Consider the following 17050-nt stretch of genomic DNA (forward strand, 5'->3'; position numbering starts at 1 on the left):
GGGCATGAGATATGCCCATTCAAAGTTTACAATTTCAAATCGGTTGCTATAGCGCCCCCCTTTGGCCAATTGGTGTAATATTGCTTCATTCGCATCCTCCCATGACCCTCTACCACTGTGCCAAATTTCACATGGATTGACCAAGTCAGTGAGGAGAAAAACGTTTAACAGACACACAGACAGAGTTTTCGTCATTATATAGTAAGATGTCACTCAAGTTGAGGTACGGCTGCACAAGTGCCTCGGGTGTGGCTGATGTTTATCAAACACAATATCATCCGTTACGACCAATGATCTGCCCTCAAAACATATGAAATATGCTGTTTGCAATACATAGCAAGACTAAGAGTCTACAGCCAGGAATCAACAGGAATGATCTATTAACGGTTGAAATAATTAGATAGTAATGTAGAGCTATCCTACAGTGCTGCAGTGCACAGTGGTGCTTTGAGCTTCATGCTAACATTAGCATGCTAACATTAGCATGCTAACGTAGCCACAATGACAATGCTAACATGCTGACGTTTAGCAGGTATAATGTAAATGTATTAGACATGAAGAAATGCATTGTCATGGGTTGGTATTGTGAGAGGTCTCAGAGTCCTTCACAGTTGGCATGTTCTAGGTGAGGAGGCTCTGGGTGTCTGGAAGTTAAGATAAGACGAAGACCTTGGTTTGTCCCAAGGTAAACAGTCTGACCCAGTGGTTACACAACACTGCTTTGCCTCCAAACTTGTGGCATGATAATAAATGATGCTGTATGACGTGGGACATACTGTATAAAGCTGAGTGAATGTGATGTTACATTAAGTTTTTGGTAAATCTGTGGCGATGGATACATGCTGTGCCAAGATCTTCTCTGACGTCATAAACAGAGCTGCCAAGCGTCACGCTTTGAGTGTGACAGTCACGCAATTTGACCCATTCTCACACCACATGCCACACTTGACATTTCTCACGCTTATATTTCCCCATTCAATACTCTATATTTATTTTTTTAATGATAATAAACTTTGGTCCTCGCGGCTTGCCGTAGTTCGAGTAACTCTGATTTTTGGTCCTCGCGGCTTGCCGTAGTTCGAGTAACTCTGATTGGCTGACCGAGATAACCAATCCCAGACCAATCCATCAGCCCGTGCCTAAATCTAACCAACCACGGAAGGCACCACGCAATATAAACCAATCAGAAGCAACGTAAGGCGGGTCTTGGCGTCTCTAACTATCTTTCACACACAACAGCGCCGACATTTAAAACCCACTCGACGTTCTCCTGCTTGCTAGAAGACGGACGGTAGGTAACTACCCAATTTTGTTCACTGCTGATTTGCTGTTTTTCCTTGAGTTTCCTAGTTAATATGTACTGTTTTAAGGCTGCTATAAGTCTATCATTGTCCTGTATTTGTTGCAGAGCTGTGTAACATTTATTTGCCTCTTCTCTTGGCCAGTTCACACTTGAAAAAGAGACTCTAACGTTAGTCTCAATGTGTGTGTGTGTGTGTGTGTGTGTGTGTGTGTGTGTGTGTGTGTGTGTGTGTCAGAGTTACAGACTTGTAAATATCAATTTAGACCCCCCTAAAGCAGTGTTTCTCAAAATTCTAAATTTCAAGGTCTATCCTTAACTCTGACAGTGTACGGTTCCATTTGTACACTGTCAGAGTTACAGACCTTGTAAGGGTCAATTTAGACCCCCCTAAAGGAACCCACAGAGTCCCTGGAATCCACTTTGAGAACCACTGTAAAACAGTATTCAATCAAACAGTAACATGTAGCTATCTTTTGAAAGATGCTAGGTAAGAGGAAGAGACACTGTCACTGTTCTTTGCAGGCATTTAGTCATGAATCAGAAAGTACTGGACAAATTTTGACAACTGACACAAACTCAGAATTTCCCAAAAACTGCAATGACAATTCATCCTGTGGGCACCATGAGTGCCAAAATCACCAAACTACATGACAATCCATCCAATAGTTTTTCAGATATTTCACTCTAAACCAGAAATTTGATCTTTATGGTGGTGCTAAAGGAAAAGTCAGTTGATAACTAAAGTCAACAGGATTCATCTTCTGGGTAAGTGACAACTTTGAACAGCCATTGAAGCAACATGAAAGGTCAGTAGATCACCACAGTCAGTAAGCTTCATCATCTGGTGATCATGGATGTCTGTACACAATTTCATGCCAGTCCATATGATGGTTGTTAAGATATTTCAGTTTGGACCAAAGTGGTGGACCATGTTGCTGGATTGGATAGAGGTAATATAACAGAGCAGTGTGTTGAGAGGTTTTAGTTTCAGAGGGACACTTCACCAACAAAAAAAAAAAAAAAACCCACACTTTCAGGATGCCTACTAGTTCTCCTAGTAGAGCAGACGCCCCATGTACAAAGGTTCCAATCCTTGGGTTTGATTCCAACCCACGGACCTTTGCTGCATGCCGTTCCCCCTCTCTCTCCCCCTTTCACTCTAGATCTGTCCTGTCTATTAAAGGCATACTGAAAAAAATCTTAAAAACCATACGTTTCCTCTTACCTGTCGTGCTATTTGCTTCCGGCTTTCTTACAGTGCAGACGCTCTGCTGCTTGCGCTTCGCTTTGCTTACATTCTTTTGTGGATATACTTGTTTTTTCCTGCTAAAAGCTACAGAAAGTAGATCCTGGACCTTAATTTGTGAGAGATACAGAGGACTACTGACTACTGCCTACTAACTTAAGTACTGTGTGAGCAGGGCTGAGGCACAGTGCAAGCCTGAGTGGAGCTGACTTGTGAAGCAACCTGTAGCAACTTAGCTTGGTTTGCTAAGCTAATGGCTACATCCAGCCCTCCCGATGAAAACCAGCAACTTGTTAAGAAAGACAGGATCATTGCCAACCTCAAGGAAGACATCCGAAGGCTGTCAGCGGAACTCAAGTCCCAATCTGAGCTGCTGACAAACACCCTGGACGTGGCTCACGAGCAGGCTCTACAGATCGCCTCGTTAAAAGCTGCTCTTCAGGACATAGTAGCCTGGGATCCTACCTCCTCTCCTCCGCAGCCCAGCAGTTCAACGCCCCGTCGTAAGCTGCAATGGTCGGAGGTGGTGTTACGGAGCAAAAAAAGGACCTCGCTCAGCGTCAGTCTCTCAGCCCACCTCAGCCTTTCCAACAGATTTGAGCCTCTGTCATCGCGGGTCGAAGCACCGGACTCCGATGAGCTCAAGGATGATGCAGCCCGTCCCACGTCTCCCCAGTCCGGGAGTCATCCTCTGCCGGCAGCTCCCCTCTCGCCAGCTCCCCTCCCGGCTAACAGCTGGCAGCCTCCCCGCGCGGACAGCTCTGTGTCCCCCCTCGCACACACCACGGAAACAGAGCGGCAACAGAGGAAACAGAGTCGCTTAACTCATAAAGGTGAGACTATGAAACTGAGCAATAACAAAGTTCACGGGTCACAAGCCAGTGCCAGGCCAAGAGCCAGACAGCATTCTGCCAAAAACAAAGCTAAGAGGATAGACACTATTCTGATTGGGGATTTTATAACGAGGCAGGTGGAAATGGCCAGGACTGAAAATCTAACTGTGAATAACACATCAGTCAGAGAGGTGGCAGCTATGCTACCAGACATTATGTCTACACGGCCACATATTAGTCCTTACAAACACAAGGAAACTGGACCATATTACACCGGTCATTAAATCGCTACACTGGCTTCCTGTGAGTCAAAGAATAGATTTTAAATCTTACTGCTGGTCTACAAAGCCCTAAATGGTCTCGGATCAAAATACATGCTTGATCTACTGGTTCCCTACGAAGCATCCAGACCCCTTAGGTCATCTGGAACAGGTTTGTTGTGTGTTCCAAGAACAAGAACCAAGCAAGGTGAGGCAGCATTCAGTTATTATGCTCCTCACCTATGGAACAAACTTCCTGTAGATCTGAGGTCTGCTCAAACTGTCAGCTCCTTTAAATCAGGGCTAAAAACACTATTGTTTACTGAAGCGTACTCTTAGATTAAATACTTACCTGCTGTATTCTACTGCCCGTACTTTTTAACTACACACTGCTGATTTATGCCTTTTATTATTCTACTTCTTTTCTTATCCTGACTGTTCAATGTATTGAGCCTGTTTTTATTTTATGTTACTGTATTTTATTATTATCACTATCATTCTCAATTTCTATTTCCCTTTTTAATCGACTGTTTTTATTGTTTTAAATTGTGTCTTGTTGCTTTTAATGTCTCTGTAAAGCACTTTGAATTACCTTGTGTTGAATTGTGCTATACAAATAAACTTGCCTTGCCTTGCCTTGCCTATTTATAAACCTAGATTGTTTCGTGTGAGTTGCTGAGTGGAGGAGATATCAGCTGTAGAGGGTCCGCCAAAAACATACATTTGAAAAACTCAACAACAATATCTTCTTCATCATGACCCGGGCACTCAAGATAATCCACAGACCTTGTTGTGTGCAGTTTCATGTAGGCGAACTATTTTCTTTCTACCAAACCACACCCACCAACCACATCACAGAGCAGAAGGAAGTGCACATCGTCTGAGCCGTAACCTTAGCTAGCTCAGTGGTGTTAGGTGAGCTAGCAGTAGATGTACACCTTCTAATGCATGGTGATACGGTTGGCGAGTGTTGTTCGATAGGAAAAAAAAAATAGTTCCAACACGAAACTGCTCACATTAAGATTTATGGATTACCTTGAGTAACTGGGTCATGATTTCTGGAAGGAGACATTACTGTTGAGTTAATATTTTTGGCACTTTGAGCACCACAAGCCGAGTGCCATCTAGTTCCAGTATATTGGAGAGAAGGCAGACATCTCTACAGCCCATATCTCCAAGACTCTCACACCAAAACAATCTAGATTGATAAATAGCAACACAGGTAAGAGGAAAAATATGTATTTTTGATTTGGGGGTGAACTGTCCCTTTAATAAACTCTATGCTAGACATGTCCACTGTAGTTACTGTGAAAACATACAGCACAGGTTCCATTAGATATGTAATGGACACTGAGTAGTCCAGCACCATCGACAGGGAGCGACCATCATTGCCTTGTTGTAAAACAGCATTTAGATTAGAGAGTTTTTAATTCCAACAATCACTGATTCAAACACTGAAGCTTCAACAAACACAGTTGCTGCTACACTAAGACACACAAACAGATGATGATGGTTGTTTCACTGGAACATACTTCATTACTAATGCAAAACCACACAAAATGAGCACATTGAGCTTTAACAGCTAACTTCTGTTTCATGTTCCAAATGAAATTCTGACTCTTTAATGATTCATCTTCTCTAGAAAAGCCTCGGTGCAAAATATAAACATACAGTCACTTGCTTCCTGAGAGTGTACAGTAGTGCTACACCTCGAACACAGTTGTCAATTATTTTTAACTAAGTATAGTTTTGTGTTTTACTGTTGAGCTGTACTTGAGTATACACACTTAAAAGGTCAGAAAAGACTTTTCTCCCAAATGTCGATCATGATGATGAAGAAATAATAAGCCCACGTCTTCAGTTTACCACCAAACCTACTGTGAGGCAAACCTGAAATGTGGAACTGATGATGACGTGATTTGACACCATTGGTTTTGGTTTTAATATCGCCCACTGTCACTGGTGCTAAATGTAAACTGGTAACACCTCTGACGTACAGCCCCTCAAGGAAACTTCTCTTTCACCTGCAGTGATAATTTCCCTTCCACTTAATGAAACGTATACTCTCTAGTTCCTTGATTTGTGTTCTCAAGAATCCATCATTAAACCCGCGTGGAACGGATGTTATATGTGTGAAATTGGCCGGAGTACACTTGTGTTTTTCTTCATGTAAGTAGCCCCCACCTTCACAGCTGTTCATGACCACGTTGTCTTGTCATGTATATTATACATGTGGCTACTAGTTATATGACTTTCTCGCTTATATGAAAAGATCAATGGGGGTTACCAGGAACTTGACTTTACCCACTGAAGCAGTGAGCAGGGAAAAGTACCTGCAGCTGTAGAGGTAGTCCCCGAATTATTATGGCAGCAAAGTGACACCAACATCAAAACGGTAAGAGACTTTAGGGGAAGTTTGATGGCTTGAATCCCCTGACCAGCTGGGAAAAAAACCCTCCCACCCCCGACTTCTTATTAACTTCTAACTACAGACGGTGGGGGTGGGTCCGATCGGTCAAAAAGGCGTGAAAATTTTGGACACTCGATAGATGCCTAATAGATGAAGCACCTTTCTATAAAAGATTTGGTGTCAAGTATGTTTCCATTTATTAGTCAAGTGAAATTTAGATTTGCCCCTCCCTTACAGGAAATACATCTTAAAAGGGATACTTCAGTTTCTTTGAAGTGGAGTTGTATTGGGTACTTATCCATTGACAGTATATTACATACAGTAGATGTCAGTTGGCATGCGCCCAGTTTGGAGAAGCAGGCTAGACTCTGACATTGAAGCTAAGTAACATGAGTGGGGACAGCAACAAATGCATTTTTGCCACCTAAAAAAAATCCCACCTCACAAAATCGATATCAGTTTGAATGTGTGCTATATTGAGAGTGTTTTTGTTGCTTCACCTTAACGTCTGACAGTGATTCCCGAGGAAAAATGAAGCCGTCATATTGCTTTCTTCAGAGCCAGACTCCATTGAGAAAAACAGTAATTTAACAATGCTGAACAAGGGAGCCTTTGGTCTACCACTGCTTTGACAAGTTAGTTAGTTAGTGTTATTGTGTGACTTTGGCATTTAAAAGGGTTAGTTCGGATTCACCAAAGTCACACATAACACAAGCTAACTAATAGACTGAAGCAGCCATAGACCAGCAGCTCCCAGGTTTAGCAAAATAAATTACTGTTTTTGTCTATGAAGTCTGGCCACTTTTGTCAGGGTTATATCATTAGTCATTCAACGAATGTGTGCCTGATGCTATTCATTGCATTAAGTTCTTCAGAAATTTGATTAAGATGAAAGACACCCTCCTCTTCTCCTTTTTTTTTTTTTTTTTTTAAACGACAACCAAATTACCATTGAGTAAGATATGACTTCAGCTGTTTGGTAAAATGCACCAGTAAACAGTGCAATGAGAACATCTGCCAGCCTTAACTGTCTGTTATGTGCAAAACACTCCCTGTCCATGCAAGTATTCCCTTGAGCTATCAAGTAACACTACTTAGCCTGCCAACATTACTGAAGGTAGACAATGGAGTGACTGTTTTCACTGGTGTGAGAAAAAACATGACTCCAGTTTAGTTTCACGCTTCATATCTCTCAAGCCTTTCATGGTGAGATAAGAGAAAAATGACTGGTCACACTTCGGCATGACAATAGGAAATAAACAGAACATTAAGTCTGTGTCACCTGATTTTTCAAAAGTGACTTTTTGAATGCAACCACAAGTAGGAACATTTCCTCAGGTGCTCTTTCAGTAAAGTTCCTGTTGATGGGAATGCAACAAGACCTTCCACTTGCAAAACCATCTCTGAAACCACAAGACTACTGCTCCGCTGACACAATTCACAGGTACAGACATTAGCTGATGTTCTGTGAATTAACAACTACTCGCGGATTTGGTGAAACGGAGGCGGTGGCAGCCTAATGGTCAGAAAAAGATGTTTGTGGGTGGAAGGCGGCAAATTTAAATCCCCCAGCTCACAAGGAAAAACCCTCCCTCTCTCCACAATTACTCTGTCAGAGTGTGTTCTTAGTCAACCACCTTGCTTAAATGAAAGTGGCAGTGACTTAGTGAAAACTAGAATTACTGCCTTGTGGTTGTATGCCTCCGCTAACAGTTTGTAGCCATGACAATAGACAGTGTTTCAAATATGGATGCTGCTGCAAAGAAGCTACAACTTCTAAAGCGTGGATGCTTCACACTGATCTTCAGCCCAGCAGTACAGAAGATGTACACAATCAGCACAGTTCGACATCAGCACCCAAGAGTTAAAATCCTGAGTTATGATGTTGGGTAATGGCCATAAAAGTGTTTTTGCTCAGTATTATGATGTCACAGTGAAGCTGACCTTTTACATTTTTATTCTATTAGACATTTGTGTGAAATGTTGTCATAATTAGTGTATGAATTCTTGAGTTATGGCCAAAATCATGTTTTGTGAGGTGACAGTGACCTTGACCTTTGACCACCAAATTCTAAACAGTTCATTGTTGAGTCCAAGTGGACCTTTGTGCCAAATCTGAGGAAACTCCCTTAAGGCTTTCTTGAGATCTTACGTTCACGTCACCAGTGCGGAGGCATAAACACGAAACAAAGGGGTAAACCCAACTGTGTTTTCTGTATAACACGTGGGGTAGAGTTAAATGCAAAACACAAACAAAAAAAAAACAGATATTGTTCAACATCTTTTCAGGTGACAGAAAATTACTGGAAGCCGTGTCACTCCTGAAATGACAACCCCGATACAACGACTCTTAAAGGCTATCATTGCCTGTATCTGCCACAGACTCTCTGAACAAGCATTTGGAATTATGAAAACAGTCACAGTTTCAACCACCGAATTAGATTTGAAAGTAACGCTGCAGGGAGACATTTGGTTTCAATAGGTATGTTTCTATCTAATCGAGTGATTTTTTGAGACATCCCCCCTCCCAAAAGAGAAAAAATGAGATGAATAAGAGGAGAGAGAATAAGAAATATCAGAATTAGGTGTTTCTATCGCCAGGGTTTGAGGAAATAAAAGTAGAACATTCACCACAAAACACATCTATCATAAAAAGGAAGGTCTTTCAGGAATTTAAACTGGGTCAGTAATTGATATCAGCTAATTACGGCTGTTTAATACAGTCTGAAGACATAAATGAAAAATATATAACCATGACATATCTACAGAAAGCACATCAGTATATAAAAGCATGCTGCTACTGCTTCACTGGTTTGATCCATTCATCAGGCCACTCTTGTCAGGTTTAAATCTTAATCGATCTGCAAATGTGTTTCCAAAAAGTACCGAAACTGCAGCTCTGTCATCACAGATGGCATGATAACTCTTAAAAGGCCATGACTACCCAGATTTGCCACAGGCAGTACAGTCATCACTGCTAAGTAAGCAACCCAGTGGAATTTACGATGAAGTCTTCTCTTCGTGTAAAATTCTAAGAAATGATATTAATGGTATACCTATCATCATTTTAATCATTTCAAGTCACACAAAAATTAAATAAATAATCTAGGTAAAAAGCAAACCAAACACTGAACGTTTTACTTGTACAGTTGTGCAAAAAATATCTTTTACAGAAGAGTGTGTAATTTTCTTAAATGTTCATCCTCACAGCTGTGCTAATGATCATTACAGAAAACGAGAGACAGAAGGAAGAAATGGTACAAACTAAGTGTGAAAGAGGAAAAGAAAACATTGTCAGATAAGAGACTTTCTCTGCTTGCATCACAATATACACCTAATATAGACAGTGTATGACATGCTGGGGAATTTGTGGTGAGCTTTACTTTCTTTCTGAGAGCTTTACTTATCAAAATGAACTTAAAATAAAAATAAGGGAATAGGCTCATTTCAAAGAAGAGAGGTGTCCTTCCTGTCTACACTTCCACTCTACACTCAGAGTGAAAGCCATGAGTTAAATGGTTTATACTCCACTCTGTCATTTTGATTATTTTAGTGACATTAAATTCATAAAGGGTAGTAATAAATGTACTATAAAACTGTAATATCAGGTTGTCTACAGATATCAGACAGCTTTTTAAGACCTGTTCAAGACACCTTTTAACCAAATTTAGGACAGATTTTTGGACAAGCATCGCAGGCAAGTGGTATATATGTGCAGAGGTAGGTGTTATGTAGTTGTTTATTAGAGTGAGTTAAGTCCATCTGTATTATTATTATAATCTACACTTAAGTAAATGCACGTATGAAGTAAAATGACAGTATTATAGTTTTTAAAGGTTTGTAACATTAGAAATGTGGACTTTTAAAAGGAGAGGCTTCACTCATTTTCACAAAAGAAAAATTAAAAAACGGATAAATGAAATTCGTTAAAATGTTTGCGGTGGTTTCAACCCCACAAATTAAAATTTAACTCTATGTAATGACTCTTACGGCCTTTGAATTTAAGACATTTCAAGCTTGTCAAATGTCATCATCCACATGGCACACATCATCATATCAGACACATCCAAAATTCTCCCACGCTGCCAATCGAAGGAGCTTTTTGGCAGAGGTAATGCTGAAATGTCAGGTCCCAACAGCTGCTTTTATCAATGCTGCACGTGAGCAGCACACAGGTAACGTGACTCAGGAGGGGAGATGTAACAGCGCAAACTGACTCACGAGATTTGATTTCACATGGTAACAATGCAGGAATGAGGACACCAAAGATATCGTAGCTTCTACAGTTCTTAAGGTTATGAAACCAAGACGTTACATAAACACAGTTATGGTAAAACCGCATAATTTCAACATCCCTGTATTAAACATAGGAAATGAGACTCTGTCTGTCCTATTCTACCCTAATTTATGTATTTTAGCACACTGCATACACTTCCACAATGTATGCCCCTCAAAGCAACACTTTTACCCTTTTATTTATACAACAGTTTGCTTGTTTGGTTCTTCGGCATGGAGGCACACACTATGCAAATTCTGTATAAAGAGTTTGGCTACACAGGCAGTAATATCTTTAAATATATATTCTCTATAATTTTTGGTCTTTTCATGGAATTTGTTGATAATAATAGTGATAAAAATGAAACTTACGCTTTATATATACGTGGGTGAGCTGCCCTGATACAGCCCATATGTGAGAAATACTGATTCAAAAATTACCCTTTGAACACACATTTTAAAAACATCTTACTCTTCCTTAGTAGCTGAGTTGCAGCCACCTGTCAGTTGCTGAGAAGTGGAGCGATGAGAGGTTGTGATAACGGAAAGTTGCATATTTTCATTGGTGTTGTCAAATGCAATCAAAACTTTGGCACTGCAAATGCATGCACGTACATGTCAGCAAAAAAGAGCATGTTTGTGCACCGAGTGTGAGTGTGAGTGTGAGTGTGTGTGTGTGTGTGTGTGTGTGTGTGTGTGTGTGTGTGACAGCTTCATCCCTCCTGTTCACATTACTGTGTATATCCTGCAAGGCTGAGCTAATTACGTGCAAGTTTCCATATCATCATCAACACACCTGTGTACAGTGAGAGAACATTGTTCAGGTTATCTCAGTGTGTGGGAAGCTGTGAGCTCACATACTCGTGTGTGTGTGTGTGTGTGTGTGTGTGTGTGTGTGTGTGTGTGTCTGTATGCTCGTCTCTGTCGTTGTGGTTGTGAATGTATGCATATGCATGTGTGTGGGTATTGTTAAGACTGCACTGACACGTCTGTGTTGTGGATCTAAGGTGTCTTTTGCAGAGTGAGTGTGTTACAGAGAAAGAGGGAGAAAGAATTACTTATGTGTGTCAGACATTTACGCCGTATCTGTAGATTGACGCAGGTTCTTTCGGGGAAATTGTACACTGTAGACGTAGTCAAGAGGTTTTATTGTTTTTGTAGTTAGAGAGGCTAGTGTCTGTAATTTTCTCTCCTTGACTCTCATGGGATACACTTTTTTGAACTCATTAGATTTAATGTTGTTATTTATGGTGTCCAGCCCTTCGACTTTATTTCCCAAAAGTGTAAAAGTTCTATATAAATATGCACGTCAGCAGTCCTGTAATATGTGGTCTGGTTTTGTAAAGTGTACAGTATGCATCTGTGTGTCTGTGTGTGTCTTACTGAGGTCTAAGACGTCATCTGTCTTGATAAGATCTTCAGGTCTGGTCAGAGGCAGCTGCGTCTCAGGTTCTCCCTGTAGCTGAAGCGATAGGGATCGCAACATGAAGAAGACACGGATGGCCTGCGTGGAGAGCAGAAAAACACACGTGTAAACACAAACAGTTAGAGAAGTTACATTAAAAGGGGCAGTCCCCCCAAAACTCATAAATACATAATGGTACTCTTACCTGCAGTGCTATTTATCAGTCTAGACTGTTTTGGTGCTGAGTGTTGGAGATAACAGCCGTAGAGATGTCTGCCTTCTCTCCAATGTAATGGAACTAGATGGCACTCAGCTTGTGGTGCTCAAAGCAACAAAAAATATATAATGGAAAACTAAACAGCAATGTCTCTTTCCAGAAATCAAGACAAGATAATCCAAGACCTTCTTGTGAGCACTTGCATGTAGGAACTTTTTTTTATCTACCAAACTTCATCCACCAACCGTATCACTGTGCAGAAGGAAGCTAGCTCACCTAGCACCACTCAGCTAGCTAACGTTACAGCTCAGCTGAGGAGGACTCCATCAATGTTTACATCTCAAGCTGTCACGAGTTATATGGTTAGAAGGTGTAGTCCGGGTCATGATTTCTGGAAAGAGAAATTGCTGCTGAGTTTTTCAAATGTATTTTTGAGCACTACAGGTAAGAGGAAAAATGTGTATTCTTGATTTTGGGATGAACTAACCCTTTAAATCAACCTTCCTGTCTGACACTGAGAGTTACAACAAACCAATACAGAGAACAAAAGAATGACAGAGCACCAAACAAGCCTATGAGAAAAAAAAGGTGAGAGTTTGCCATCAATCATAAAACGTTTTTATCACTGACAGAATCAGGTTAATGCGGTTTATCGTTCATCTAAGCTTTGGAGTGCTGCCTTTCTGGTGCCATTTGTTTACAGAATGATGGCACTTTTGGCAGAGCACAAAACCAAAAGAATGCAACATGCGTTGCAGCTGCTACGAGTGCTGCATTGTAATCATACTGTTATTTAAATGTGTCAACCGCTACAGCAAAAACGTTTCCATTTTGATGTGCCTTAGGCCTCAGTAGGAGATTCTTACATGACCTGACTTCCCAGGAATGTAAGAACCTGCTTGAGAGCCACTCATTTCAGACTTATTCAATGCAATAGGGACTCAGCTCAAATATGTGTGTGTGGACGTACCCTGCGTGTCTTCTCTACATCCCCGCATGGCAGTCTCTTGACAAAGTCGATGCCAGTCAGAGGAGTACCGGTGGGTGGCAGCAGCACTGACGCATCCATCATTAGATATTCCACATTCAGGGGTTTACTCTGCAACATACACACGTGCACGAGTCCGGACAAGTCCATGCACAGCGCCCACACAAACATGAGCAACACCACCATATTTTTTTAGCTCAGGTGAATCATGCTGTTTTTGAAGCCCAACTAACCGTCATGCTCCTGTATTCATCTTCAAACATGTCCAAGAAGATCTCCTCCCCCTGTGATGACATGAGGAAATTGGAAGCCAGTTAAAAAACAAGGCAGAAAAAATAAAATAGAATTGTGGACTTGAACAGCTACAGTAAGTTTGGATGGAATCCCAAGTTTCAGAGTTTCACTCCCTTTTTGTGTAAAGTGAAACTCAGCTGTCAGAACAACAGAAGCATTCACACAATAAGTGCGTGTGCATAAAAGCAGCAATATGCAAATGCATCTTTTGTGTCTAATTATACAGCACTATGGACACACTGTTCTCAAACACATCTTACTTTTCATGCATGCGTACCCACTCACTCCTCTACTCCTTGTTTTGTTTTACCATCATCCTGGGACAGTGCCAAAGCAGCCACTGCTGAACAGTTAGACACATTACACACTGTTTTATGGTGTGAGCCATACTGGAATATTTCTCTTTAAAAAGGAAGTAAAGGGACAATGTTAATGCTCACATGCTTAAAGGGCGGCTCCATTACTGTGGAGTTTTTAAAAAAATTTTTTTTAGGTTTTCCACTTTTTAGGTTACAGTTCATTCTGTAAGAGTAGTAGTCCTGTAAACTCACATCTTGGTTAAAGTTTGGATTTAAGCATCAAAATGCTAGTTTCCCAAGCCCTTTTATGAACTTTTCCCACATGACCTGATGTCGGGATTTGCAAAATGTAGTTGCTAAATAGAAACCTCATAGACTGTATAAAATAAGGGACATAGCCACCATGACTTCACCCACTGCCATTTCAAAGTCTCAAATTTGGCATTTCAGCTGTCCCCATCATGACTCTCTGCAGCCAGAAGAGAGAGTGTACATGAGAGGGTGAAGCTGTGGAGGAGTGAGGGGTGGGTCTGACTCACAGGCTATGTAGACGCCTTGCAGACAGCCTGTCACTCAAACAGCCCCGCCCTTAAATATACATAACTTTAAAGCTATAGTGCGTAACTTCTACAGGTCCATAAATGTCCGTTTCACCCAAGCCACTACTAGAGGAGATGACACAATGCTGATTAAGCTGATCGGCTCCTCTAACATCTCGCGGTATTTTTCAATATATATCATTTTTCAGTTTGCGTGTCGACCGGCGACATTCCCGTGCTGGCGCACAGGAAATGCTTCCTCACAACAAGAAGGGAGGGGGAGGAAGAGCGGAGAGTGTCATAGCAAGAGGTAGAGCGCAGGTAGAAAGAGAAAGCAACATGGCGGAGAAGCGGCCGAGACACGGTTCAGAAGTGGATCCTACCACAAAGAAAAAGCCTGGACGTTCGGCTGAAGGTCTATTAGCAAAGAAGGAAAGTGACCGACGGAGAAGGCAAACAAGGATTTGTATTGGCGTCGCTTTTCCTCGGTGGAGAGCCCTGAAGGAAGAAATTGGGCTGAGGGCAGACACGGATGTTGCCTTGCTGCTGTTGGATAAGTAAGTGACTTGGTTTATAATTATATTATGAGTAGTATGTGTTGCTGTTACATGTACTGGACCTAGTACTTTATTATTTTCTTGGAAATGGTGCTATGAACGTAATGTAATGTTAGCAGCCTGGTGTTCGCCACGTTGTGTAGCATTGTGTACACGGTGTGAAGTGAGTGTTAGTCTGTGTACACGGTGTGTGGTGACTGGCGAGTGTTATTCTGTGTACGGTGTGTGGCGAGTGTTACTCTGTGTACATGGAAGTGCCGCCGGCTTATTATTTGTAATAACGCATTATCCGCTGGGAGGCGACAGAAGTTACGCACTATAGCTTTAAGCTTTAATAAAATGCAAATGGATTATTTTTATGAAAAATCATCAACCATAAAGTTGTCATGAACGGGGAAATTAGCTATAGAGACCAAACTGTTTTTTTAAGCAGGTTGTAAACATGTTTATTTCTGCTTTAAGTTGGCATTTTAACATGGGGGTCTATGGGGATTGAATTGGCACCTCTATGTTGGCTTCATTTTTCATCCCCGGAGGTTGCTCCTCGATAAACCTATGTTACTACTGTGGAAGCCACATTAGTTTGGTTCCTAAAGTCACACAATAACACTAACAAACTAAGCAATAGAGTCTGCAGCAGACCAGCAATTTCCTTGAGCTGCAAGGTTAAATTACTGTTTTTGTCAGTGGAGTCTGGTGGCTGTGAAGAGGGCCATAAAACAGCTTCAGCTCCCCATCAGAGGGGGTTGCCTGACAGCAAGATGATGTGGTAAACAATCTAAATATACAGTTCACTTAAACTTATCTTCCTCTTTTTTTTCTTCTTTTTTTTCTGGTGGTCCTCTTTTAGGAGGCTAAATACATTTTGCTGCTCCCCCGTCCACAGCCACCAGACTCCCTTGACAGAAACTGTGATGTTATTCTGAAGAACACATAGTTTTTGTCATTGTGTGACTTTGGAAACCAAACTAATTCAACATCCACAGCAGAAGGCTACACTGCTTTGCAATAATAATAAAACAATAACCAAACAGCAACATCTTTCACTTCCTAGGCCAAATCTTCCAAGCTTACACTTTCCTAACTCTCCATTCTAACACTGTCAACAAACGGTGGGTGTGTAAGGTTTGAGGGAGAGAAGGGCATCAGTGATGTAACCTTTGTCACGGCTAATGGCTGAGTGGGAGTTACAATTTGAGAAACACAGAAAGAATGCAGACGGACCTGCCCTTTAACAAAGCAATTCGTTATCATATATCATATATCACACAGCTGACTCATCTGTCAGAGTGTAGTTTGGAAGTGAGCACATTCTCACATCACTTCCTGATAAGCATCATTTTCCGTGGGGATAATGTTGTACATGTTCTTTCACCTGTGGTTACGGTCATTATTTCTGGACCGCTTCCAAGTGTTACCACCAAGTGTTGCGGACAATACAGTGACTTACTAAACGACGGTTTCTAATTTGGGGATATGAAACTGTTGCATGTCCCCTTCTTCCAAACACCACCACACAAGCAACACTGTGCACAAATCCTACTCATCCGCACCGTGTCCCAGCAATTTACCCACATGGATGATCATGAGTGGGAGGGGAATTCTTAATTGACATTCCATGAACAAGATGACGTCTTGAACCAAAACAGGAAATGCTGGACAGATAAGCTGCTTGGATATGCACAGTTGAACATCTAAGCATACAAAGCAGTGATTGTTTTTATGTTTACATGATGTGCACATGCTTATCATCAGCTCATTGTGTTCATGTAGCCACACTGATACATCTCGGCTGAAATATTCCACTTGTCATTCAAGTAAAAGCGTAAACTATCTCAGCTAGAAGTAGCATAGATTAATATGTTCAGTACCATAACATGCCCTCAAATTAAATGTTTTGTTGATCAAGTTAAAAATGAAACTAAAAAAAGCAAATCAGATGTTTCATATTTAAATTTTTTTTGTTGATTCCTTTTTTATCTTTTATAAATCATCCTCCACTACTTTAATCAATTCAAGAACATTTTTATTGCTTGATGAGGCAACTCAAGTGACACTGATTAAATTATGAAGGTGTTCTTGATTAGGTGAATGCAGTGCTCAATGGAATTGTCGTCATGTGGTTTCATATAAAAAAATAATAATTAAATGAGTAATGATCAACATCATTTACAATATGAAGCACTAACAATCTTACTATATAAAGACGATAACTCTCTGTCTGTGTGTGTGTCTGTGTCTGTGTGTGTGTGTCTGTTCCACATTTTTCTCCTCACTGACTTGGTCAATCCATGTGAAATTTGGCACAGTGGTAGAGGGTCATGGGAGGATGCGAATGAAGCAATATTACATTATTTTGGCCAAAGGGGGGCGCTATAGCAACCGATTGACATGGCAAACTTTGAATGGGCATACTCATGCCCC

General features: G+C 41.1%; 1 protein-coding gene and 1 long non-coding RNA gene across 4 annotated transcripts in view; one reads left to right on the forward strand and one right to left on the reverse strand.

The window, feature by feature from the left end:
* clec16a (C-type lectin domain containing 16A) overlaps window positions 1–17050 on the reverse strand; it is a 62336-nt gene that overhangs the window by 12527 nt on the left and 32759 nt on the right. For all 3 annotated transcript variants that reach the window (XM_050068574.1, XM_050068575.1, XM_050068573.1), the window contains exons 16-18: window positions 13171–13221; window positions 12920–13048; window positions 11711–11831 (exon numbers count right to left, since the gene is read on the reverse strand). In XM_050068574.1, the coding sequence (XP_049924531.1) occupies window positions 11711–11831; window positions 12920–13048; window positions 13171–13221 (301 nt within the window). The remainder of the gene's footprint in view (window positions 1–11710; window positions 11832–12919; window positions 13049–13170; window positions 13222–17050) is intronic.
* The window catches only part of LOC126405067 (uncharacterized), a 31555-nt gene continuing 28768 nt past the window's right edge, over window positions 14264–17050 (forward strand). The window contains exon 1 of the long non-coding RNA XR_007571553.1: window positions 14264–14626. This is a non-coding gene — a long non-coding RNA (uncharacterized LOC126405067). The remainder of the gene's footprint in view (window positions 14627–17050) is intronic.

This window comes from Epinephelus moara, chromosome 18 (genome assembly GCF_006386435.1).
Source record: "Epinephelus moara isolate mb chromosome 18, YSFRI_EMoa_1.0, whole genome shotgun sequence".
Lineage (NCBI taxonomy): Eukaryota > Metazoa > Chordata > Actinopteri > Perciformes > Serranidae > Epinephelus > Epinephelus moara.